Raw genomic sequence first — 27,924 nt, 5'->3', positions numbered from 1 at the left:
TACACTCCTTACCATATTTGGAAATTTCTTTTTTTAAATTAATTGACATATTACTTAAAGATAAATAGAACAATAAATAGATGTGTCATAATCACATGATATTATGTTTGAATGCCATCATAAATATAACATCAAGTAAAAATTGTAAATATTGAAAGGGCTTGTCCTTATACAACATAAAATCTTAAAAAATGTTTAGTAAATATAGACTACAATGGAAATAAACGGCATTGTTTCTTGTCAAAGGATATCAACTTGAGAGTCCATTAGCTATTTTAGCATAACCTTACAATTAATCGGTCTTATTTAATCTATAATGCTTATTTTTTTAATTATAAACTGTACTATTTTTAGTTGAAATTGATTCCTAAATGAATTCTCACTTTTTACCTTTTCATAATTTAAGCAACCTTGAGTTATCAAAATCAGAAGGGGAAGTTAGTTTCGGCTGACCCCTGCCTAAACAATAATGAATGCTAGTTATCCTACATGTAGTTCAGTGTACGGCAAAACATTTAACTAAAGACGCATACAAATATACCAAAATTTTGAAAACTAACAGGACTCATTACAATAAGAGTAGAGGTTCCTGGCTTGGGGCAGGGACACTAAACATGCAACAGTTAAACTAGTATTGTGAGTTCTCAAACACCCCCTTTACATCTAGTAGATGTGGAATAAACAAACAAACAGCAAAAAGTACAGCAAAACTCAGTTCATGTGATGTTTAATTTCTATGTTTTAATAGGTACAAGAAAATGACAATAATAAAACATAAATAGCTGCCATGTAATCAGCAACTATCTATCAAGGAATCCCAATAAAACACACATGCCTCGGAATCTCATTTCAACAGGAAAATATATATCCCAGTATATACAGGCACAGCAGGAATGATGCTTCACAGAAAAAGAAAGTTCCAAGGAGAAAATTGAAATAATTTATTTAAGGAATGACTGTAATATTTTTTCTGTCTATGAAGAAATAACATAAAAAATTTGGTGCACACTGAATAACACAAGTAGCGGGTTATTTAACAGTGTGCACCACATTTTTTATGTTATTTCGAATAGACAGAAAAAAATTACAGTCATTTCTTATAATTTAATTCCAAATTCCATTTAAAACCGTAGAAAACCATGAAAAAACGTTGATGACGTCACGGTCACATGACTAAATTATGTCTATAGATGGGCTTATAACAAAATAACGTCAGCCAATCAGAAGACATGTTACATTCAAATTTAAATTATTTTGCTATAAAGTTCAGTTCTCAACTAAGCCTCATTGTCAATTTCCAAGATGTGATTCAGACTAAACTGAAACTATGGAAGCCTGTATTAATTTTAGAAAAATGTAGTCAACAAAGCCACTTAACTTTGAATTATTCAGTTAAAAGACATCTTCTTATAGATAAAGTTGAAATATTCTGATCAAATTCTTGAGAAGCTCATGTAAGATGTAATTCTTATAAAGATAAAAGAACAAGTCTGCAAGTAGAGGGGTTAAGTTGGTTCCCATAGGAATGCTTAATGTTCGTTAAAAAATGTAACAAATATCATGAATATGTTGTCTACAAAATATCCAGCATTTGGAAACATTTTGGGAGAAGAATGTGGAAGTCATCTGGTCATTGATATGTAACGAAATGCAGGGCCGTAACTACTAGCCTCTTGTAATTGTGAGGCAAAATATATTCGATAAGACAATGTAAAACAATTCAAAGGAGAAAACTAACGGCCTTATTCATGTAAAAAAACAAAAGAAAAAAAAACAAATATGTAACACATAAACAAACGACAACCACTGAATTACAGGCTCCTGACTTGGAACAGGCACATACATAAATAATGTGGCGGGGTTAAACATATTAGCGGGATCCCAACCCTCCCCTAACCTGGGACAGTGGTATAACAGTTCAATAAACAACGAACTATAAAATCAGTTGAAAAAGGCTCAAACTCATCAGATGGACAAACACACAAGTAGACGTGGCCGGGTACTTATACATCCCGACACAAAAAGACACAATGAACATATCTGAGAGTACTCGCAGTTATCTGACAGCTAGTTCAAAGCCACTAATAACTAATAAAAAATCATGCATTTAAGTACTAAATACTTTTTAAAATATACTGCTTAAATCGACACTAGGGACCATCTTGACCGTGTTTTACGGTATTAGTGATTCTTATTGTTGAAGACCCTCAAGCAACTTTCAAGATAAAGAACAGGAATAAAAACTTTGACTATTGAGCATTTGTATTTTTTCTATGCATTGATAATCTGTGGGATAAGGCCCGTGCACGTTTACTCCATATTTCTTTATTTTCTGTTTAAGGGTCTGAACACGACTTAATGCAAGTTTAACAGGGCTTCAATGTAAAAGATCATATAGCAATACATTGTTGGTTTCTTTAAATTATTTGATACCAGGAATTGGGTGGCCTTACTTTAATTTAAACCATGTACATATAGTTTGTGCTTTGGAAAGCAAACTAAAGTTATTATCAGACATCTGAAATGTCTGGGTTTTATAAATGTCTATAACATATAAAGTTTCATAACTGAACAACAGTAAACTTTAAATACACCAGATACAATGTTTGTTCAATTAAAACTAACACATTGGCAAATAATTAAGATAAATACACTTAAATTTGCTACTACACAAAAATAAAATAAAAAAATGATTCTAATGGGTTTTTCCTACAAGAGCTAGGTCAATCAGTTTTTTTTCTTCTAATAAATGATACTAATAATCTTTTTTCGTATCAGTTTTACACATTATAAAATTATGTGTATCCTAACTTCTAAACTATTGAACCTCATCTTAAACTTATTGAAAAATTACATACTATTGCGTCTGTCTACTAATCCTCGTCTGTGAAAAAGCATGCCCTCAAAAGCATGAAAAAGTTCTGGTAAAGAACCACGTTTTCTGAGTTTACGACTTTTACTCAAATCAAACGTAACACTTTCCATTGTACAAAGTCCCATGTCTTATGAACTAACACAGCATTACATCTCCCTTCCCTGGGATACATTTAACTGCCATTTCTTCCATCTTCTATCTTGTCCTGGGGGTTAAAGGTTACAACAGCTGGTGTGATAGGGAAAATCTCAAATGGTATTTGATCATATGATAAAATCCATCATCTTGCCAATTTTTTTAGTTCACACATTCATGCATCAAGATGTTTTGTTGATTTTTAAGGGGCAACCTTCAGGGGAAACTTCAACTTTAATTTTTTTGCTGATATAATTATCTGTATTTATAATTTCTTTATGGAAAATGTACTGTAAAATATTGTTTTGGGTACAATTCTTAACTGTATAAAATATAAATTAATATACATGTGTTAAATACATGTATATATAGAAATACTGAAGTTTTATTTTATTTTATGTAGATAATATAACCAGCAACTGGTAAATGACAAATAAAGTTTGATTCCTTGGGGAGAGGAAAAAACAAGAAAAAACAGGTGTAAATTTGACAAAATGGCTAACCATTTTTTTTCATTTAAAGAAACTGCATTTTCATATTAACAAAACAGAGACAAACTCTGGCAATATCTACTGCAAAAAGTTACATGAAAAAAAATATCATTTCAATTTCTATGACCTCTTAAGCCACATAAGTTAAATTCCCCACTAAATTGATGTTCAATACATTTCCCCCCTTTCCACACAGTTTCAAATCTCTCAAGAGAATAATCAGCCTGTTGATACCTTCCCCTCTGACAAAATAAAGAAATCATCCTATCTAAGTAGGCATCTACAGCAGTTTTAGTGATAAAGTTTGTATATTTATTGTTGCCCATAGCAACAGATTTGAGGCTCAATAGTTTTACAGTATAATTAGCTGACATAACTAGAAATGATCTCTGATGCACAGTTAAATGCTTTTTCTCTTAATTCTTTCAATATGTTTTAAAAAGATACAGCAAGTTATATCTGAAGTACCCAAAAGTGGTGCCGAATTTTACAGCATTCATCCTGTTTATATCATAGTATTTCAATTAACATGATTAACAATAATAATTAGGACTGAATAAAAGTTCTTTGCTGGTTAAATTTAAAAGAACCTTGTATTAATTGGCAACTCTTCAATGTCTTACGTAAAAAAAGAGCTGGCAAAATATCTCTTGGTTACTCAGTCTGCATATATGTATGACATTTGTTGAAGCATTGATGGAGGACTTAAAATTAACTGCTACATAGAAATTAATGTATAATTTGCTCTCCAATTTTATCTCTACTTGAGATTTTTTTTAAAGTTTTTTGAAAGACAACTGATGAATGCAGTCTCAGTCTCTCAGTCCCTCTTCAATTCAATATCTGGCATATTGATAACATTATTTTTTATTTAATTTTAGAAAATATTTTAGCAAATGAAAAAGTACACTACCTACAAAAGTAGCTTCCCTTTATATTTATTACAAACAACTAAACATATTCTAATAAATTGGAAATCAATCTAGTGTTAAATTGCCTACAATCATGACAATTCCCAACTCAATTTTCTTGAATCTACATTGTAGCAGTACTTAAATAGGACAAAAATATAATATATATATGCTTGTTTTAAGCCTACAAATCATCCCTGTCTCAGAGTCAGACCACGCAAACCACAATTTTTTCTTGCATTTGCACAAGAGTTGTCTAAATTTGTCCAAAAATAAAGACACCTTGGAGCATTTGATTTAACTGACGTGTTTATTTTCAACAGTTCTACTTGTATCAGCTACCAGCAGAGGAAGGGGTCACTAATAACTGATCTACAAATGTAGTGATTTCCTATACATGCTATATAACCAACCAATTTTCAAGTCGATCATTGTACTATTCTGTCATGTCTGTAGGTCAAGGGTCGGAATTAACAGTAGATTTATTATATTCATTGAATAAAAATTGAAATATAAAAGAAAGAAAGACAGCTCTGCTGATGGATAATGATAATATAATGTGATTGCAAACGTACATGGGGTTTTTTTCACTGCCATTTTGTTGATAGGTAAGATAGCTTAAAATAAATTGCTTCGCTGAGCACAGCTGGATACCACTGCAGAGGCCCAACCCCTAACAGTTGGGACAAAAATGTACACAATATATATATTAGCACTTGATACAGCCTATACACGTCTGCATTTGGATTATAATTAAATATTTGACACATAAATAGGTTTTTGACAGACACAAAATAACTGAAGTACTAGTTAAAGAACTTAGAATTGGTATATGATTTGAATTTATATTCAATTTTATAATTTAGTGCAATATTCTATGCTGTTTCCAATTGAATTCCCCCCCTTTTTTTTGACAAAAAGAAATATTTGAAGAAAGGAGTAGGTCCGGTAAGGACCGATTTTGGCCTCAAATTTCAGTTTCATCTGACGAAAAATTTTGACCACTTTTTAAACACTTAAGTGTCTATTTCATATGATTCAATTAGTTGATGTGCAAGATTTTAACTTATTTCGTCAATAAAAACGATCCGATTTAAGCTCAAATATGAAAAATCTACGAAATATGCGAAAAAATGACACTTTTCAGATGATTTTTGTCAAAAACGAAAGTGGCCGCATCCGTGTTCATCCTCAATCTTTACATATGTTATGTATCATCATCAAATACACCTTCTATTTCAATATTTTGGATGAACACAATTGCGGCCACTTTCGTTTTACCCGGAAACCGTCTAAAATTTAACTAAAATGCTGGAATTGTGAAGATTTCAGTAATTTAGCACGACTTCATGGTGCTAGTACCCAATATATGTGCATTGTATTGTCAAAAACAGCCCATATTTGTGTAGCAGAACCATTCTACTATCCAATAACTAAGTAAAAGTTTACATTTTAACAATTTTGTAAAACTGCTATATTTTGGGGCCAAAAAGAGGTCTTACTGGACCTACTCCTTTCTAAAATGAGAAAAATTTGTCCCCTTCCACAATATTTAATCAATCCCCCTTTTTTCTCTTTTTACAAAAAAAATCTTTCCCTCAAAATATTTCATCTGAATCAGTGAATGGTCTGGGTTTTATAAATGCACATAGTGATTGGATTACCTCCCTTACACTGCTTTTAATTTGTCTTAATTGTCCATTTATAACCAGGAAACCATTGTTTTTCACCCTTTTTTGGCACCCATTCCTACTGGTTTGAGCCATAAACCCCAAAGTAAATCCTAACCATCCCAATGTGGTATGGAAACTTGTGGTATAACTTCATAGAGATTCATACACTAAACACAAGTAAGTGTCTGAAACCCCTTTTTGGGCTCTTATTCATGAACTGTAGGAACCATGACATCCAGAATCATTCCTAACCTTGCTTTTGTGGTTTTAAGCCCTGTGTATAAATTTCACAAATTTCTATTTACTTATACTATAGTAATTATTGCCTGTTATTTGCCTGTCCTAAGTCAGGAATCTGATGATCAGTTGTTGTGGTCTGTTCATGTGGTCATACTGGTTTTCCAGTTTGAATGGTTTTACACAGTGATGTTTAGGGCCCTTTATTGCTTGCTGTTCAGTGTGAGCCAATGCTCTGGGTAGAAGGCTGTACCTTGACCTATAACATGTATAAAGGTTTACTTTTATTTATTGTTACTTGGTTGGAGAGTTGTCTCATTGGCACTCATACCACATCTTCCTATAGACCTATACCTATATGAGAAATTTCTCAGTAGAACATGTACACTGCAATAGTTTATCTTTTTTTAAATTGGTTTCTGGACTTTAATATACTTATTTGTTTCCAATGAAACAACAAATCACATTTGCACAAACAAAGAAACAGTAAAAATAAGCTATCATTGAATTTGTCTTTCATTAGAAACTGCAAGATATATACAAAAATACCAAGAAATGTCGGAGAGAAAATGTAAAATTTATAATATAATGTATATCTCAGATGACAAATTCAAGTTTTTTCCTTAACCATTATTAACTGTGAAATAAAAAAAAATATACTAAATCTTTTATTACAGTCATTAGAACTGAGGAAAGGAGACCATTAACAGTACTTTTAAGGCAGTAACCAACATGCATGGAATAGTATACAGTATTACTTACATGGGTGACATATACTTGCCTTGCCTTGCCACTAAATTTATATTTGCTTAAGAGCAACAAAAGACATCTATTTCCATAGCACGTTTATTTCATAGAGTCAGATAACCTCATCTGACAAATATGCATCATTATACAAAGGGACACAACTCCCACGACTTTACCATAAAACACATACAACTATACGTATATATACATAACATCCCCACAAATTTTTTTTTTTTATCACAAAGGTGTACATGTATGTGTTTTATCCATATATATAAAAGAAGAAGAAAAACTGCACTATAAATCTAAACTATATAATCACTCAGTGTTCTCCCCAGGCCATAATAAGCACAGCAGCGCTATTGCAATTCCCCACTGTCCTATATTGCACTGACCTCAGCGCTATCCAACTCAACCGCCTCCCTATATTTTTTTTTTCCGTATTTTTCAAATTTTTCAATTTTGCCACTTATTTTTCACTTTGAATCACGTGATCAACTGGTTTACGATGATTTTTTAATGAATTATTTCCATCGTATTAAAGTAACTCTGCGGGACCAATCTAATAAATTTTACAAAATGGCGTTTTGAAATGAGTTAAGCCCTTTTCAACTGATTTTTATAGTTCGTTCTTATGTTGTACTGTTATACCACTGTCCCAGGTTAGGGGGAGGGTTGTGATCCCACTAACATGTTTAACCCTGCCACATTATTTATGTATGTGCCTGTCCCAAGTCAGGAGCCTGTAATTCAGTGGTTGTTGTTTGTTTATGTGTTACATATTTGTTTTTCATTTTTTTACATAAATAAGGCTGTTAGTTTTCTCGTTTGAATATTTTTACATTGTTATATAGGGGCCTTTTATAGTTGACTATGCGGTATGGGCTTTGCTCATTGTTGAAGGACGTACAGTTACCTATAGTTGTAATGTTTGTGTCATTTTGGTCTTTTGTGGATAGTTGTCTCATTGGCAATCATACCACATCTTCTTTTTTATATTGACATCATTTTTTTTAATTTAAAGAAAATATAGAGGCATATATGAATGAAATGTGATGAAATGAAACGACCGCATTTCCTGACGTCACTCACAAACTTGTTTTACGAACTTTGAACAAACGATGATTTTAAAAACGATCAAACACAGGGGTTTTAAATTTTAATTATTCCCTATTTGAACTTATAATCGTTTAGTCAGAAATTCTACCATTTGATAACAATTTGAGAGGATATGATTAGAAAAACAAACCCCAAGCTGATACGATTTGAGAAATTTTACTTTCTCGATGTCCAGCTTGGATGAGGCCATTGAAATATTATAAAACGTTTAGGTCATAAATATGAGAAATCTTTATGCTAAAGAATGGCAATTCCTATCAAATGTCGTAAGGTTAACAGTAGACTGCTACAGTTGGTTACAAAACCAAACAAAAGTTGACAATGACTTTATTATTGGTCCTACATGTTCTGCAACATTACCTGATGGTGCTAAGAAATCTTGGCACAGGCAGTCTGATGTAGATCCATCAAGGAAAAAGACTTCTCCTTCAGTTTTATACATAGATAGTATGAGGATTTAATATGAGTTTACAATGGAGAAAAAAAGACTCTTCTTCTATATCCAGACAATAACATTAACAAACAAAGTATCATTAAGGGGTACACTGTAACTTCCATAAGCATGACAAGGACATCAAGAGGAAACTTCAACAGCATAAGATAATGAAAACTCATAACAAATCAATTACAAACAAACCATGCGCCGCGATTATGTTACTGAGAATTGTCGAAAATTACGCGCTTACCACAGTGCTATCCAAAAATCCTGGGGAGAACACTGTCACTTCCGTATACATTTGTACGTATAAGACTAAAACCAGTTTCCAAATAATCTATGTAAATAGTAATACATAAATAATAACTGAAATATTCGTGGCAGGCCAGTTCTCAAATCTAGCATCCATTGGCATACACACCAGAATCCTACTATGCTGGGCCACATTTAAAAGAATGTCTGTTTCCCCTCCCCTGGGTCTACCCTTTGTAAACAGACCAGGCAGGCAGGTAATTTTTTTTTTTCCCCAACTAGATGTCATGGATGGTTTGACTTGACCACTGGAGGCCACTTAAAAATGTATCAGTTGTTAGTGCTCAATTTGAGTGTATTAATTTAGATTATCAATCCTTTTGCATTCAAGCACTATTCAAAATATGCACATTTAGTGCATAAAACTAATGTAGCATTAAAGTGTATATTTACTACTTTTTGATTTGACAGTTATTAAAGCTTTTATTAATAACATATTAATACATGTATGACAAGGTGTAGATTCCAAATTGCCATAGCTTGTTGCTTGTTATACATGTATACTGTATTCAATTCCAGGATATTTACCCAGGCACAAAAATCTCGAAAATATAAAACTGGAAATAACATTAAGAAAATTAAACTTTGCAGTTATTATACATATGTAATTTACATAATAATACATTTAAAGTTTCTGACTAGAACAAAATGTCTGGTTTGAATAATAGAACACACAATGACTAGAATAAAAAGAGGCACTGAACAAATTTTTATATCATCTGTTATTATTAGATTAATAATTAAGAGTCTGTTTCTTTGGATTTCTTCCAAAATATAGAACTGGAAATAAAAGTTTTTACATACATGTACTTTATCAATTAAGTACAAGGACCTGTCAAAGGTGTTACCCATCGTGGTAAATAGATTATACAGCTTTTGAAAAAGGTGCATATGGAACGACGTGTTGAACGATTTAACTACAGATGATGGTCACAACATAGATAAATTATAGATGAAGTGATAGTTTCTGTGTCTGATAAGATGGCTAACGGTGTGACTTACCGGTAATTAATCACTATCATGTTTGGTATATAATATTTCCCCTTTACACCTACAATTTTCGGAGAGTATCTCATAATACCTCGCCACTACATGTGGCAGGGTATAAAAAATGACAAAGTCCACACCTGTAAAAAATTTCGGCAGCATTTCGCCTAGGAAGTTAAATGTACCATTTTAGCCCCTCCCACACCATTTTCCAGGCCAAAAGTTTGGGATGTAGATAGAAATTGAGTTGGTGTGGGGCAGGTTAATTTATAATGACATGAACCATGCACCATCTAAAGCCTTCAAGAAAATAAAGAAAATTCTTACCTTAAATAATTTTAACATACTTACCAGTAAATCTTGGTGCTGTTTCATCAAGTTTGGAAGGCACTTTCGAGTTTGCCTGAGTATTAGCTTTTCTCTTAAGGACGTCAAATGCATTTTGTGCATTACTATTAGTCTGATTATTGTTTTTGTCATTTGAAGGTGGTGCATCCTTTATAATGTCAAATTAAACGTAAAATCAAAATCATGAACAACTTTTATTTCTTCAGCAAAATCGGGCTCAAAAGTCACACTGTTAGCTATATCTTATCAGACACAGAAACTGTCACTTCATCTAATTCATCTATGTTGTGACTAGTCCGAGACTACTCTGACGTCCGACGGCTGTTTTGCCAGACAAGCTGGGGCCGTGGAAAAACAGCCGTCGGACATCTGAAGGAGTAATCTCGGACTATGTTGTGACCATCATCTGTAGTTAAATCGTTCAACACGTCGTTCCATGTGCACCTTTTTGAAAAGCTGTAAAATCTAATTACCACGATGGGTAACACATTTGACGCGTCCTTGTACTTAATTCGTACAGAAAACAACAATGCGATCTTGTCGCCCATTTTTCAATCGATACCCTTGATACATTCCACTAAATTGATAGATAACTCCAGAAAGTTCCGGGAAGACTTCTGGTAATATCGGAACCAATGTCAGAATGGAAACAAATTATTTTCGGGAATAAAAAAAAATCCGAGCAAAAAAATTTTTGACTCGGGGGCTCATTTTTGACCCGGTCGGGGCGAGGGGTAACAAACCTGTTTTTTATTTTGGCCCTGAAAATCTGAACATCTGGCATCTTGAGCTCCCTCTTAGGAACTTATGCAAGCATTACTTTCATTCATTTCATTTCATATAGCTACTGCTATTATCATGATTATACTCTACTGAACGAAAATTCCAAGATTTTAATAACGTGGTCAAAATTTAATAATGGCACTGCCAGCCTTGTGGTCCCGATTTTCAGAATATTAATTCTTCATCTTAGGGGACAGATCATACAACATTCATTTACAGGGATCACTTGATGTTCTCCACCATATTACGTACATAGGTTTATTTGCTTAAGCATGGTATTAAAAAGCAACCAAAACACATCTACAGCTGTATTTCCATAGCACAGTAATTTCAAAGAGACAGATACATGTGAAACATCACATGACAAATGTTCATCATTATACAAAGGGACACAACTTTCATGACTTGACCATAAAACACATACAACCATATGAATACATACATGTACATAACTACAGAAGGGCCTGTACCCATATCTGGTTTTATAATAAACTGTCACATTTGCTTAACAGTAAAGAATGGAAATTTAATAGCTTCGGGACCGTAGCTTTTAGGTCCTAATGATATTTGTCAAATTACAGACCATGACAGCTATACATGTAACTAATGCAGAGCATGGACAGGCACGGTTCCAGAGGGGGGGGGGGGTTCCAGGGGTTGGAAACCCCCCCCCTTTTTTTAGGACGATCTATGCATTTGAATGGGGACATTTACTTGGAACCCCCCCCCCCTTTTTGTCCTGGGTTAGGAACCCCCCTTTTTAAATGGCTGGATCCGCCCCTGATGGAGGACTGGACTGAAAATTTGGAAAAGCAGTATGGCAAACCTACTCTTCAACTTCTAACATGACGTAACCAATATAAAATTATTTTTCTGTAATAGTAAGGTGAATGGATAACATGGATAAGTATGCCAATTTTGGGTGCATATGTAAATAACATTTTTTTTTAAGTATTTTGTAGAGAAAGTTTGGGGTGTCAGTTTATTTATAATGTGAGTGGATCTTGAAACATTCAATTAGTCAGGAACCGGTGGTTGACAATTTCCAACGACTGAAGACAGGCTCATGCAACTGAACTTGTGAGTTGTGTGTCTTGTGACCGCTTAAACTTTTCCCACCAAAAAATTGGAAATCAAGACATTATAAACTGTTACCTTTCCCGGAATGACTTGAACTGTGATTTCCCATACTGTTTGACACCAAATCGAGCTAAGCAGCTCTGCTAATTTCTATAAGACACATAAATATAAACGTTTGGCACTGTGGTGACAGATTGCAGGAAGTTCCAAACTGGTATGCCGCTTAGAACACTGATATTCATTGAAATATTAACATTCTTTCGTGTTTTATTCCTTTGATCATTTATTTTTATCCTAGAATGATCAGGTTAGTTTTTATCAACCTTTTAAAGTTGGTTAAAGTACAGGAGTCTAAATTTTCTTAATGTTTACATTTTACCATTTGATGTTGTAAGGGGCATTTTAACCTATTACCGAAAAGCTGGTCACAGAAAGATTTCTCGTTACCTTTAAAGGAAAAGACAAGAAATTCATTTAAATTCTTATTTTGTAGGTAGTTTTGAAAGTTAAATGAACTAAAAATTTTATTGAGATAAAAAGTTCGTTATGTTCAAACGTTGCCATTAACTTAAGATGAAACTAAACTGCTGAACCCTCAAGTGTTATGAACTTATGCCCTGTTTTATGAATCTGAAAGTGAAACACTTACATATGAATATTCATATGGGTTCCAATTTTCGCCATTTAATGCAGACTTAAAATTGTTCAGAGTCTTTGCCTTCATTGTTGAATCTGACAGGTTATTCCACTGATTCACTACTCTTATTGAAAAAGTATTTATAATATGAGGAAGGCGCTTTATACCAAGACAATGTATTATTATATATATTGATTGGTTGTTGGTTGCTTAACGTCCAATGGCAAATATTTCATGCATGTTGAGGACGAATGTCCTAGGCTACATTAACATACAGTTTTTGTCTAAATTAAAATAAAAAGTTCAGATGGAAAACGTTGAAACCAGATCTTCACCAAAAACTCTTTTATCTTTCAGATATATATGCAAAATAGATTTAACTTTTATATATCTAAAAACATTTAAAACTTCCCAAACCACTCTGGTTGGTCTGTACACAGTAGTTTTTAGGTGAAAATACGGTTATATTTGCCAATTTGTTATGATGAACCTAAATTTACTAGTGATAAATTTTGACAAGATAATTTATATTGATAGCACTGTCAGATGGGCTTTGGTAAAAAAAATCTGATTTGAACACTCATATTCCTGATTATTTCACATCAATTTCAAGGATATATATATACAGCGTCATAATTATTTGGACTAGGATATATATAGAAATCCTCAGAGCACTCCTGTCTCTCACATGTACAATGAATTCTTGCCAGATTTTTATCAAACTATTATCAAAGGTTTATTTATTATCAACAATGTCAATGAATGTTTTGGAAGAGTTAGAAAATTAATTCAGATTTATATTTTTGAATGAGTTATACCCCTTGGAAACATAAATTTTATTGCAAATTGCATTGTAAGCGCTCTGATCATGTGTTTAATTCTTTCCAGAATTTTTCTGAAACTTAAATCATAGGTTTGTATCAGCAATGTCTTAAATGAATTAAAAAATTAGTTTCATTCAATTAATTTTAAAAGAGTTATGCCCCTTGGAAACCTTCATTATATGGAAAATTGCATTGAATTAGTGATCTCACATGTAAGATTTTTGCCAAATTAATATCAAATTCATATTAAAGGTATATATGTCATGTATGTAACAGCAATGTCTCTGACATTTTACAAAAAAATGAGTGCAGATGAGATAAAAAATTTTAATGAGTTTCTTTTGGAAATATTAAACATATATTGTAAATTGCTTTTAAAAGTCTTCATCATGTTAATTACTCGAGAAGTTAGTAAAAAAAAAAAAAAAATCTCTAAAGAACAACATCTTTGTTTATTTTAGTTATTGCCCTTTGATAGAACAGCCATGTCATAAATGTGAGGGACATTAAAACTCTGTTCTATTATCAAATAAGAAAATAGACCAGTTTCAGACCAAAATGCGACCAAGGGAGATAACTCGAATTCTAATTATATTTCATCAAAAACTATGAATAAGAAAGTCACATTTTTACTTTTGTCTTCTTTTCTTGACTACATTGATATGAAAAGGTTTTTGTCGAGCCTTCGACTTTAGTCGAAAAAGCGAGACTAAGCGATCCTACTTTCCGTCGGCGTCGTCGGCAGCGTCAACAAATATTCACTCTGTGGTTAAAGTTTTTGAAATTTTAATAACTTTCTTAAACTATAATGGATTTCTACCAAACTTGGACAGAAGCTTGTTTATGATCTTAAGATAGTATCCAGAAGTGAATTTTGTAAAAATAAAATTCAAATTTTTCCAAATTTTACTTATAAATGGACTTACATTCACTCTGTGGTTAAAGTTTTTAGAAATTTAATAACTTTCTTAAACTATCCTGGGTTTGTACCAAACTTGGACAGAAGCTTGTTTATGATCATAAGATAGTATCCAGAAGTAAATTTTGTAAAATAATAAATCCATTTTTTCCATATTTTACTTTTAAATGGACTTAGTTTTTCTGCGGGGAAACATTACATTCACCCTGTGGTCAATGGTGGTTAAAGTTTTTAAAATTTTGATAACTTTCTTAAACTATCCTGGGTTTGTACCAAACTTAGACAGAAGCTTGTTTATGATCATAAGATAGTATCCAGGAGTAAATTTTGTAAAAAAATAAATCCATTTTTCCGTATTTTTTCTTTTAAATGAACTTAAATTTTCTTCCAGTTAACCATACATACATGTACAGTCTGCAGTTGTTTTTAAAACATTTATTAGATTCAAAAACTATCCTGGATTTTAACCAAACTTAGACAGAAGCTTCTTAAAATCAGAAGATTGTATCAAGAGGAATATTTTTATTGAGTTTTTTCCGTATTTTTGTTGAGCCTGCGATTTACAGCAAAAGTAGGCGAGACAACGGGTTCCGGGGAACCCTTACAATTTTTTTTACTTCTCTGTCTTTTTGAAAAACCCACGAACTTTAACCTGAGGTACAGGTCAGTAAAGAACTTCTATTGTAATGTCATTCTATTATGTTGTTGTTACTCTATATATCAATGCGGCTACTGCAATACAATTATACAACCTTTGTTTCCTTCACAATAGTTTTCTTTACTTTTTATGAAATTTAAAAATACAAAACCTCTAGGGCCAATACATACATGTACTGTTATTCCTTTTAGGTAATGCCTATCTATATTATTATACATTAAAGCTTTCAATGACCAATTTTATAGGATTGCACAGTTTTTACAAACATTGAAACTAAGTAGAAGAGTTCTTTGTTTAAAAGTTCTTGAAATACAAGATAGAAAAATGATTTCAAAATACTATTCAGTACAGGAAAAAAAATTGTAATTTTATAAACATTATAGGAATTTATCATATAAATGTATCAGAGCAATCATGTTTGTGTTTCCTACACCTACCAACAATTATTTAATTTGATATTTTGTTTTACAGTGTGTTTTTGTATACTAAGTTAGTTAAATTAATGTTGGAATTGTTTATCTTGTAGCATTATCTCCCTTTTTAGCTCACCTGGCCCGAAGGGCCAAGTGAGCTTTTCTCATCACTTGGCGTCCGTCGTCCGTCGTCGTCCGTCGTCGTCCGTCGTCGTCTGTCGTCGTCCGTCGTCGTCCGTCGTCGTTAACTTTTACAAAAATCTTCTCCTCTGAAACTACTGGGCCAAATCAAACCAAACTTGGCCACAATCATCATTGGGGTATCTAGTTTAAAAAATGTGTGGCGTGACCCGGTCAACCAACCAAGATGGCCGCCACGGCTAAAAATAGAACATAGGGGTAAAATGCAGTTTTTGGCTTATAACTCAAAAACCAAAGCATTTTGAGGAAATCTGACAGGAGTAAAAATGTTTATCAGGTCAAGATCTATCTGCCCTGAAATTTTCAGATGAATCGGTCAATCGGTTGTTTGGTTGCTGCCCCTGAATTGGTAATTTTGAAGAAATTTTGCTGTTTTTGGTTATTATCTTGAATATTATTATAGTTAGAGATAAACTGTAAACAGCAATAATGTTCAGCAAAGTAAGATCTACAAATAAGTCAACATGACCAAAATGGTCAGTTGACCCGTTTAGGAGTTATTGCCCTTTATAGTCAATTTTTAACCATTTTTCGTTAATTAAAGTAATCTTTTACAAAAATCTTCTCCTCTGAAACTACTTGGCCAAATTAATCCAAACTTGGCCACAATCATCTTTGGGGTATCTAGTTTAAAAAATGTGTGGCGTGACCTGGTCAACCAACCAAGATGGCCGCCACCGCTAAAAATAGAACAAAGGGGTAAAATGCAGTTTTTGGCTTATAACTCAAAAACCAAAGCATTTTGAGGAAATTTGACATGGGATAAAAATGTTTATCAGGTCAAGATCTATCTGCCCTAAAATTTTCAGATGAATCGGTCAATCGGTTGTTGGGTTGCTGCCCCTGAATTGGTAATTTTGAGGAAATTTTGCTGTTTTTGGTTATTATCTTGAATATTATTATAAATAGAGATAAACTGTAAACAGCAATAATGTTCAGCAAAGTAAGATCTACAAATAAGTCAACATGACCAAAATGGTCAGTTGACCCGTTTATGAGTTATTGCCCTTTATAGTCATTTTTTAACCATTTTCGTTAATTAAAGTAATCTTTTACAAAAATCTTCTCCTCTGAAACTACTTGGCCAAATTAATCCAAACTTGGCCACAATCATCTTTGGGGTATCTAGTTTAAAAATGTGTGGCGTGACCTGGTCAACCAACCAAGATGGCCGCCACGGCTAAAAATAGAACAAAGGGGTAAAATGCAGTTTTTGGCCTATAACTCAAAAACCAAAGCATTTTGAGGAAATCTGACATGGGATAAAAATGTTTATCAGGTCAAGAACTATCTGCCCTGAAATTTTCAGATGAATCGGTCAATCGGTTGTTGGGTTGCTGCCCCTGAATTGGTAATTTTGAGGAAATTTTGCTGTTTTTGGTTATTATCTTGAATATTATTATAGATAGAGATAAATTGTAAACAGCAATAATGTTCAGCAAAGTAAGATCTACAAATAAGTCAACATGACCAAAATGGTCAGTTGACCCCTTTAGGAGTTATTGCCCTTTATAGTCAATCTTTAACCATTTTTCATAAATCTAAGTAATCTTTTACAAAATCTCCCCTGAAACTACTAGGCCACTATCATCTTTGGGGTATCTAGTTTGAAAAATGTGTCCAATGACCTTGCCATTCAACCAAGATGGCCGCCACGGCTAAAAATAGAACATAGGGGTGAAATGCAGTTTTTTGCTTATAACTATGAAACCAAAGCATCTAGAGCAAATCTGACAAGAAGTTAAATTGTTAATCAAGTCAATATCTATCTGCCCTGAATTTTTCAGATGAATTGGACAACTGGTTGTTGGGTTGCTGCCCTCCAATTGGTAATTTTTAAAGAAATTTTGCCGTTTTTGGTTATCTTGAATACTATTATAGATAGCGATAAACTGTAAACAGCAATAATGTTCAGCAAAGTAAGATCTACAAATAAGTCAACATGACCTAAATGGTCAATTGACCCCTTAAGGAGTTATTGCCCTTTATAGTCAATTTTTAACAATTTTCATTAATTTGGTAAATTTATGTAAATTTTTACCAAATATAGTTCTCTGTTACTAATGGGCAAAGTTCATGATAGATATAATTGTAAGAAGCAAAATCGTTCAGTAAAGTAAGAACTTCAAACACCTCACCATCACCAAAATACAATTTTGTCATGAATCCATTTGTGTCCTTTGTTTAATATGCACATAGACCAAGGTGAGCGACACAGGCTCTTTAGAGCCTCTAGTTTTTTAAGGTAATGGATTATTCCATGTGGATTGTGACCATTAGTACAGTATTACTTGTAGTATATATTATTGTACAACTACTGAAAGGAAAATGTAACAGTACAGCATCACTAGAAGGGAAAACAATAATAGTAACTGGAGCCAACACAGGTTAGCATTAGAATTTTTTTAATTTTTTTTTTTATTCCAGACATATTTTAGACAGTATAATGATAAATAATGGAATGCAAAATATATGTTTTTATTATTAAGGTGCAATCTGACATGTAGTATGTCATCTCTGTTTGAAATTTTTTGCAATGAAGAGACCTCTTTAAATAAAATTATTTTAGGGTACCAAATTAAGTTTATTATGTGATGAAGCTTTTAAAATTTAAGCACAATTACTTCAAAACAGATTGTTCTATTGATTCAAATTATATAAGCATGGAATTGTTAAATTGTGAATTTTTAAACTGCCTAGTTTATCTTTTGTTGTCATATACGTTACACAAACAATAAACACTTTTAAGGAAATAATGGTTTTAAATTTAGGTATAGGATATGAAACAGCCCTAAGTTTTGCCAGACGTAAAGGTCGTGTGATTCTTGCATGTAGAAGCAGAGAAAGGGCAGAAGCAGCTTGTAAAACAATTAAAGAAACCTCAGGAAACCAAAATGTATTTGCGAAGATTATAGATCTCAGTATAATGGCGTCTGTAAGAAAGTTTGCTGAGAATTTTATAAAAGAAGAGAAAAGATTGGATATTCTGGTAAACAATGCAGCAGTTTCAGGTATGTTTTATGTCTAGATAGTTTACTTTTGTTTTTCATGGGACAATAATTCTCCATCTGTGGTTATCAACCTTTAAGTATCTGAAAAAGAATAAAACTCACAGAATAGATAAAAAATACCTCTGGACTGGGTTGCCTAAATATTGATAAACATAAAATGTTGTTTTTATTCCCCCTCTGTAGCGGAGGGCCGTTAAATTTTACCCTTGTACGTCAGTATGTATGTATGTACGTATGAACTTGCATACATTTGTATGTATGTACGTCCCAAAGTTGGTTTCTGTTCTCTTACTTTAGTTTGCCTCGACCAAATGTTATGAAAGTTATCCACCATGTTTTGTTATAAAATTGAGAATGGAAATCATGGAAATGGGGAATGTGTCAAAGAGACAACAACCTGACCATAGAACAGACAACAGCAGAAGGTCACCAACAGGTCTTCAATTCAGAGAGAAATTCCAGCAAGTATCTTTTGAAACACAAGTAAGGGAATGTACATTTGTAGCCATATGTTTAAATCTAGCTTAGACTTTAAAAGTTAAGATATGAAGTCAATGCACATACAAAATACAGAGAAAACTACAACAAATCTATAAAAGAATGTTTGATAAACAACATCAAAATCACAAAAATTTTAATTGTTGATTTTAGGCTATTGAAAATATAACTTAAATTGGAATAGCTCTAACACTTACATGTATTTGAGTGCTGTTCTAAAACTGAAAGAAAATCGTATCAGTGAGAGTTCTTATTGTTAAAAGTTATTTATAGATGACTTACTAGATATTGATTAAATCAAATCTTAAACATGACATAGCAAGATAAACTTTTCTTTATATTAACAGGCATGAAGAAAACCATGACAGAAGAAGGTTTGGAATATAGTTATGCAACTAACTATCTTGGGCCATTCTTATTGACTAACTTGTTATTAGGTAAGATTGTTTGGAATATAGTTATGCAACAAACTATCTTGGGCCATTCTTATTGACTAACTTGTTATTAGGTAAGATTGTTTGGAATATAGTTATGCAACAAACTATCTTGGGCCATTCTTATTGACTAACTTGTTATTAGGTAAGATTTGTATGATGACATCTATGTCCAGTCTCAAATATGTGTCCTTTCCTCAGATCCGTGTCTCATGTAGTCATGAAACTCAAGTGTAGCCTTTTGTCCAGCCCGAAATCTGTGTCCTTTTCTCCGATCTGTGTCCTGTGATGTCATAAACATTCAATATAAAGTATAGTTTGTTGATAAAAATTCAGATTTGGTTGACATTTTTGATAAATAGTTATCATTGCATCTTGTAACTGCTTTTTAGATTTGATGAAAAAGACTCCAAACAGCAGAATAGTGAATGTTTCATCTATAGTGAATATGTTTGGGAATGTCAACTTTGATACCTTGAATGGTGAAAAGTTCAGTATTGCTGGGACATACTATGATACCAAGTTGTTAAATATAATGTTTACCAAAGAGCTATCAAGGCAATTACAGGGAACTAGTAAGTGTTTATGTATCTCTCAAAGCTTAGTAAAATAAAAATAAAATGAAATTGAAACCTATCCATTTCTATGTTTTATTGCCTGAGTTTAAAGAATAAAGAATTTTGTATTTTCTAAACTTCAAACACTTCTGTTGTACATTCTTGATTCAATCATAAATTGACATATTTAATCATATTTTAGGTGTGACAACATCTTGTCTCCATCCTGGGTCAGTGAGAACAGAACTTCTAAGAAACATTCCTGTGTTTGTAAGGGTACCATTTCAAATAATGGGACTCCTGTTTTTCAAAGTAAGTAGAGTGTTATGTAATATTAACATTAAGGTTAAACATATCAGAATAACTGCTTTAGAGCATTTGCCTTGATTGTGGAATGCATTGCAACCACCAGTCATCCCAATTTTACAATATGGTGTATATGTTTATTGTTTTTACACTATATGTTTGTTGTATGGCTTTGCCTTTGTCTTTTCTTTTGCTTTTTTTTGACGGAGAGGGGGGACATCATGAAGGCTCTAACCCAAAGTTTTGAAACCAACTGATGTGTAGATATTTGCAGACATAAAACATGTAAAAAGGTAAGAAAAATCTGTTTGAAGTATATATATATATTCTCTGGGCACTCCAGCTTCCTCCAGCAATAGATTTGCCACCACAAAATAATCAATACTCAATAGTGCCCAATAATCAATCATTCATTCGTTAAATCATAGTCTGCATGAGTAAGATTGTTGGTAAAATATATGTCTATTTCCATTCTTTACAAATAATAAAGGACCATAAATATTAAACATTGCATATCAATATTTTGCATATCCATGTCTGTTTATTTAACGCATCAATGTAAATATAACGGAATTTGATGAGACTGTCATTAAAGTGAAAGGGTTAGCGCTATAGAAAAAGGGTTTAATCCACCATTTTCTACATTTGAAAATGCCTGTACCAAGTCAGGAATATGACAGTTCTTGTCCATTTGTTATTGATGCGCTTTGTTATTTGATTTTGCCTGTGATTTTGGACTTTCCGAATTGATTTTGCTCTAAGTTCAGTATTTTTGTAAATTTATTTTTTGTTAAAATATGAAAAAAAATAATGTATTTGATTTTTTTTTTTAGAATAATTACTATTTTAGAAAGCTAAAATGGTCCACACATTTTGTATGACTGATATCAAATGTATCAGAATTTGTCCTATATTTATATTAATATTTGTACAATTTACATGTGTCTAAAAGTTTTATATCATAATGTTACTTTAATCATGTTAATTATTTATTGAAACCCAAAGATCTTTTAAAAAAAATCCTAATTAGATCATAGTGATCAATTAAGCAAATAAAAAAAAAAGTAAAATTGTTCATAAATCAACTTTTTAACTGTATAACAAGTTGAATTTGTCTGATTCATGAATGAACATGGTGACAAAAGGGAAGTAAGTCTTGCTCAAATTGTTTCATTCAAAACCTACATGAATCTATACATAAAATGGTCAGTTAACTGTGGAGGATCAAGGGGGTCGCTGGAGTGTTTTAACAATCAATGTTTGATTTGGGACATATGAATGGAACCTCCTTTATTCTGGGTTAACTCCCCTTTTGAAAATGACTGGACAAACCACTTGTTAATAACATTGAAGAAGCTTTTGTAATTTAAATTCATACATCTCATACTTGAGATATTCACAGTGACATGTTCTTGTGAATTTTTACTTGCTGTATTCCTTACATGTTTTAAACAATGATACATGCTATATAGCATTATGTTTGCTTTTATTCATTAAAAATTCCACGTATCTTCTTTTCTTTTATAAATTTTATAACTGGATATTTACAGACTTGTGAAGAAGGTGCACAGACTACTATTTATTGTGCCATCAGTGAGGATCTACAGGGTGTGTCAGGACATTATTATATGGACTGTAAGGACTACGAACACACTATATGGATAAGTAAACAAGCTTATGATGAAGGTCTATGTAAAAAGATTTGGGAAGTCTCTGAGAGATTAACGGAATCAAATTGACAATAGGAAAGTATCGTTGTATACAGAGTTGTAATATTGCTCAATGTAACATTCAAATCAAAATGTTTTAATCAGGTTGTGAAATTTACAAAAAGTCAGATGTGCCTTTATATTATTTTTATTATGACTATGTTTAGATCTTGCCATACAGTGTGGGTAATTGACCATCATTTATGACAATGGGCTGTATAGATGATTATTTTGGTCTTATATTTGTTGGTTTACTGTCTTGTTAATTATATACTAAACATTTCATATTGATCATGTGATGGTAGTCCATCATGGAACAGGATTAACAAATTTAGAAAAGAAAAGAAAGTGATATCTTCATGACAAAATTGCAAATCATTTTTAAAAATGCAGAATTTTTTATAGAGTAGATCAGGGATACAAGAGTTATAGAAATAGCAGAATATTTTGAGTCCATCATCTGCAAACAACTTGTTATAATTTTATAAATACTGTGGATTCATTAATATTTGTTGGATACCAATTTTTCGTTGATTTCGTGGGTACAGGAGAACCACGAATTCAAATGTTCAACGAATAATAAATTTTCTAAAGGAATGAGTGTAGACTTTGCCAAAACCACGAAATTAGATATCCACAAATATGTAAGCTTTCTCCATACCACGAAAATTGGTAAACACAAAAATAAATGATTCCACAGTAGTTGCTCTATTGAAGGTTATCAGCAACGGACAACTTGACTGTACATTTGATCTCAATGTATGAAGACAGTAAACAAGTATAACTCTGTTCTGTACTAATTTTTGCAATTTAAAAAGGAAAGTATGATAAGAACCATTATTTGGTCTGGCCTCAATACATTCAATATTGTAGTAAAATTATTTTAAGAATTACATTAAGTTTATTGAAAAAAATAATATGATGATGTAATCTGAACACAAAAGTGCAGAAAAGTCAAATGTAACATCACTTTTATGTCATAAGCATGTTCAAATCGATATATTTGACCTGAAATGGGAATTTTACACTCATTTTGGCGAATTTTACACTTATTTCGACAACATGAAAGATGAAGCTACCCTTACCTTAAAAAAGATATTTTACCAGCATTAACATTTTGTGTAAGACAATTTGTAGCAAAATAGCTTAGTGGGAGGGGTCTTGGTTATATCTGATCACATCTAAATTTTAACCACAAGATTAAAAAAAAGTGAGTCAATGTTGGCAGTTTTGCATAAGATAAGTTTGAACCCCATAATACAAATATGAAATGATTTAAAATGTAAATACAAATATCTTACACAATAATGAATTCTGAATATATAATAGATTTGTTGGTGACTTTCTGCTGTTCTTGTTTTTTTATTTGGTCGGGTTGTTGTCTCTTTGACACATTCCCCATTTCCATTCTCAATTTTATTATAATACTTTTGATAGTTCTTCTATAAATTGCAGTTTACAAGTAAGTGACCTTATCGATCTTCTCCTTAAGAGTAGAAGTTTATCATACTTCATTTATTTTTCCTGTGGAAGATAGGTGGTTCTTTCCAGCCACTTCAGCTTCTTCCATCAATAAAAACTGAATGCCACACTATTGCCAAAAGTTCTTAAAATGGCATTAAAAACCAATAATTAATCATAAATCGATTCAGTCATGAATGATTATCTGTTGAAGAAATTAGTAGTTTTTTTTTGTGAAAAAAACATGACAATAAAGTAAATTATTACGTGTATGTTAGCATATGATAACATCTAGTCTAAATATTTACACATTTTTATGATGAGAAATTTATTTCTAGTCAGTGCCTTTTAAATATTTTTATTAAAGTATTGAAATACAAATTGTTTATATTCATATACATTGTATTTTTTAGAAGATTTATATTTGAAATATATAAAAAAGTTTATATTTATGGTTTTTAAATATATTTTGTTATATACATAAAGAAATCCATTGTTACCTGAACTTATGTTTTTTCAGTCGGCAAATACATTTTATGAATACAGATTTAAATTTTAGCTCACATACTTTTCACTAAATGATAATTGTCAGTTGATAAACAAGCATTCTTGCCCAGATTGTTGAAGAATATGTTGGGTTTGCTCAGGTTGCAAATACCAGTATGAGCTTTTGCCATCAATTAGTGTCCCTTTTCAAAGATTTTCTTCTATCGTTAAAGATAGAACAAAAGGGTTGAATGCAGGTATTGTCCAAACTTTTTTAAATTATAGATTGAAGATACAGAAAATATGATGGGGAACAAATATTTAGAGTGTTGAGATCTATCTCCTTTCCATTTAAAATTAAATTATCAGACCACACTTGACAGACATTCTAAAGGCCCAATCAATCAATAAGTGGAAGGCCTTTACTGTGTCCCTGTCTGTCACCAGCTTCAATGTAAGCTTGTTTATAAGCTTAATAGGACCTTATCACACCTACACCTTCCAAATCATTCAGTTATCTAAAATTGAAAAGCTTTTCCTGTTTAATTTTAATGCCCCATTTATAGGCATTATTTTTTCTGGTCTGTGTCCATTCGTCCATCCATCAGTCCCTTTTCAGCTTAAAGTTTTTGGTCAAGGTAGTTTTTGATGAAGTTGAAGTCCTATCAACTTGACACATTGTACACATTTTCCTTATGATATGATCTTTCTAATTTTAATGCCAAATTAGAGTGTTGGCCACAATGTCACGATTCACTAGAAAATGATAGTGCTGATGGGGCATCCATGTACTAGGGACACCTCTTATTATAATATTCTTAAACACTTGAATGTTTATTTACGATTGTTTTGCTTCAAACAATTATATGCTGTCTTTATGCATGATATGAAACACATGACGAATAACTATAGATTAATTGTAAAGAAATCTTATTCATTGGCCGTTCAAAGTGTTTTAAGTCTAAATTTGTTGTTTGAAATGATTGTCATTATATGTTTTACTGTGATTTTGTGCTAGCTTTAATTTTGATTTTTGATTATTTATGATTCATTATTATTATAATATTAATTATTTATTTTGTTTTATCTTAAACATGTTGTTTTATACATATATTATATTATATATATTATTGCTGTTTTAGAGTGTTATTTTAGCATATACAGATGCATTCCAGTAAAGCATGAAACTGATTTCTATAGGTTGTTCTTTAATGACAGGGTATACCATTGGTGCTATTGTTAAACATTACAACACAGATTAACATGAATGTGATCAATCATAAATGTATTGTACATTTCTTGCCAATGTACTATGTTCTTTGAGAGACACTCCCTCTTTTTCTTTTTAAAATCAGATATATCCCTCTTTGGAAGTGTCCTTTTCATGGTGGGGAGGTAAAAATCGCCATCTTTGACAAAAAATATTTTTTAAGTTGCCATGTTACTTGTTTGAATTTCTCTTTTTGGCAAAAACATGAATTTAAATTATAAAAAAATTTAGATTATTACACTGAGCGTTAGGTGTAAAATGTGGTCAAATATAATGCCTACCCATGTTAAAATGAGCATAGAGCATGACATGAAGGAATTATTTCGATTCTAACATGACAAATACAATATATTTATAGGTTGAAGCGTACGAAAATATTGTAAGACTGTTTGGCTGTTCCCATTTCATCCAGAGGAATTTGTATATTACATTTCATATTTGATAAGTTTAAAAACTACGACCAGGGTAAATATATGTTGTTTGATAAAAATATATAATAAAAGTTTATGCTTGCTGCTTAAATGTTAATATTTAAAAGGATAACGATGGAAATAACATTAATATAAAAAGTCGGTGCGCATGTGTCAAACATATTTTTTGTGCTCATTAGAATACGGCTTTGTTAACAAAGCGGAATAAGGACGTCATATTAGAATTTATAATATCATACACATTATTTAATCTGTATTGAATATTGTGAATTTTGAATAAAATCTCTTATATGACCTTGTTTTATTATTGAAAACATTATCTCAATTAACACAGTATTGGTTTACAAAAATATTAGATATATAGTAGTAATTACTTAAACCACTTGACACTGAGGCCCGTTTTTTATTGAAAAACTTATCTCAATTAAAACAGTATTGGTTTACATGATGGTAAGAGGAACTACAGAGTATAAGTTATATATTTTTGAAATAAAAACAAAAAGATAATTATCCAACTTGGTTTTGAGTACTTTCTTTAAAATCATTATTTCAGGTAGGCTGACATTAAAAACAATTTCAAATTCAATTATTGTTTTCTTTACAAAACACCTTTAAATAATAAATTCATAGCATTTTCAGGTTAAACTATCTGTTTTTGTGACTCAGAAGGTAGACATGTTTCTGTTGTTTTGTTTGCAACTAGGGCCTCACTATTTGCTATTAAAATTATTCTGCTTTTTCTGTGAATATGGAATTTAGGATAGAACACTCTATTGTTCTTTTTATTGAGGTATTTTTGTATTTCTAGCTTGTAATTTTTTATGCCGTGGTCACAGAAAAGCACATTCAGGTGTTGCAGCTTACTTTTTTGAGTTCATGTGTTTCTACCGGTTTGTGTTTGTTACGTTGATTAATCTTCTTAATCAATGTATGGGATTTCAATATCGTTGAACTACAGGTGCCCCAATTTACCTATGATGACCAAAGTAAGATATAGATATAGCTTATGATGATTCTCTGTCATTGTACCCTGTGGTTGTGTGTGTGTGTGTGTCTGATATAGATATACAACATGGACTACAATGGTCTTGTGAAGTTTCCATGATTTGATTTGATAGATCATCAATTTATGTACATTGCATTAGGAAATTGGAATAGTTGAGATAGAGGAGTATATGTCAGTCTGACATGTCATGTGGCCATGACCTCAATTTGACACTGCAATGGTCAGAGGAAGAAGATACCAAGTTGGGACAATAAAAACCTTCAATGAAAGGAAAACAGACAATGCAATGACCAAAAAGAAACAACACATAAAAATACAATCATCAAAGCACTTCAAAAGAGAGCAAAACAAACCCTACCAAGGAACACTTGAAATGTTTGCAGTTTCTGTTTAGAATTCAGTTCTAGTAAAGTGTGATTCGATTGTCCACTTCTATCTCCCAACATTGTAAATTGTTTTAAATGAACATTCCATAATGAGAACATATCTCTGATTTCACTCATGATTATTTTGGTAATTTTTTCATTAATATCATTTTTTTATACTTGAGAGAGTATGATAAAAATATAGTGAAATGTCAACAATATTTGGTGTAGATTTGTCTTGTGAGAAGCTGTCAGGTTTGACCTTGATCTTATTTTCACACTTGAGTAGTCAATTATGTTTTCGGTCTTAAAGGGGCACTAGCTACGAGATACTGTATATCAAAAATCTTAAGTAAGGTTTTTTTTGTTCAATCAATAATGAAAGTGAAATAGTGAAATAATAATTCGCTTTTAGCATCCAAAATGGTTCAATTTTGTCAAATTAAGCGAAGAAACATTGATAATTACTCATTCTCTTGCAAGTGAATTAGTCGACCTCATTAAATCCGTATTCATGTGAACTTCAATTTAACCCCTTACTATAGAGATTGACAACGCATGCATTATACGTGTACAGTTTTTTTTAAAGAAAAGAATGTCAATA

At 31.9% G+C, this 27,924-nt stretch overlaps 2 protein-coding genes across 3 annotated transcripts in view; one reads left to right on the top strand and one right to left on the bottom strand.

Annotated features, from left to right (window-relative positions):
* Nucleotides 1-12,371, bottom strand: part of LOC134716229 (protein neuralized-like) — a 33,276-nt gene extending 20,905 nt beyond the window's left edge. Inside the window, exon 1 of one of the 2 annotated variants that reach the window (XM_063579095.1) lies at nucleotides 12,210-12,371. In XM_063579095.1, coding sequence (XP_063435165.1) covers nucleotides 12,210-12,243 — 34 coding nt within the window. In that variant the 5' untranslated portion in view covers nucleotides 12,244-12,371. Of the gene's footprint in view, nucleotides 1-2,858; nucleotides 3,127-12,209 lie in introns of those variants that run through there. The other variant, XM_063579092.1, reaches the window with a different exon arrangement.
* A 150-nt stretch (nucleotides 12,372-12,521) lies between these two features.
* On the top strand, nucleotides 12,522-26,376 carry LOC134716230 (retinol dehydrogenase 11-like). The gene is made up of 7 exons (XM_063579096.1): nucleotides 12,522-12,623; nucleotides 18,032-18,173; nucleotides 18,558-18,797; nucleotides 19,643-19,732; nucleotides 20,122-20,304; nucleotides 20,489-20,598; nucleotides 22,143-26,376. The coding sequence occupies exons 2-7, from the start codon at nucleotides 18,035-18,037 to the stop codon at nucleotides 22,329-22,331; spliced, it is 951 nt and encodes a 316-aa protein (XP_063435166.1). The 5' UTR covers nucleotides 12,522-12,623; nucleotides 18,032-18,034; the 3' UTR covers nucleotides 22,332-26,376.
* Nucleotides 26,377-27,924: the final 1,548 nt, after the last annotated feature.

The sequence above is a fragment of the Mytilus trossulus genome, chromosome 4 (assembly GCF_036588685.1).
Source record: "Mytilus trossulus isolate FHL-02 chromosome 4, PNRI_Mtr1.1.1.hap1, whole genome shotgun sequence".
NCBI lineage: Eukaryota > Metazoa > Mollusca > Bivalvia > Mytilida > Mytilidae > Mytilus > Mytilus trossulus.
Note: the sequence above shows the minus strand (reverse complement) of the source record. Positions and strands in the feature narration are given on the sequence as shown.

What these genes read in the sequence shown, in the direction of transcription:
- LOC134716230 (XM_063579096.1), top strand. Translation starts at nt 18,035, where the DNA reads ATGGATTATTCCATGTGGATTGTGACCATTAGTACAGTATTACTTGTA. An exon ending in AAACAATGCAGCAGTTTCAG is followed by an intron (nt 18,798 to 19,642) that starts GTATGTTTTATG and finishes TTATATTAACAG; the next exon opens with GCATGAAGAAAACCATGACA. An exon ending in ATTGACTAACTTGTTATTAG is followed by an intron (nt 19,733 to 20,121) that starts GTAAGATTGTTT and finishes ACTGCTTTTTAG; the next exon opens with ATTTGATGAAAAAGACTCCA.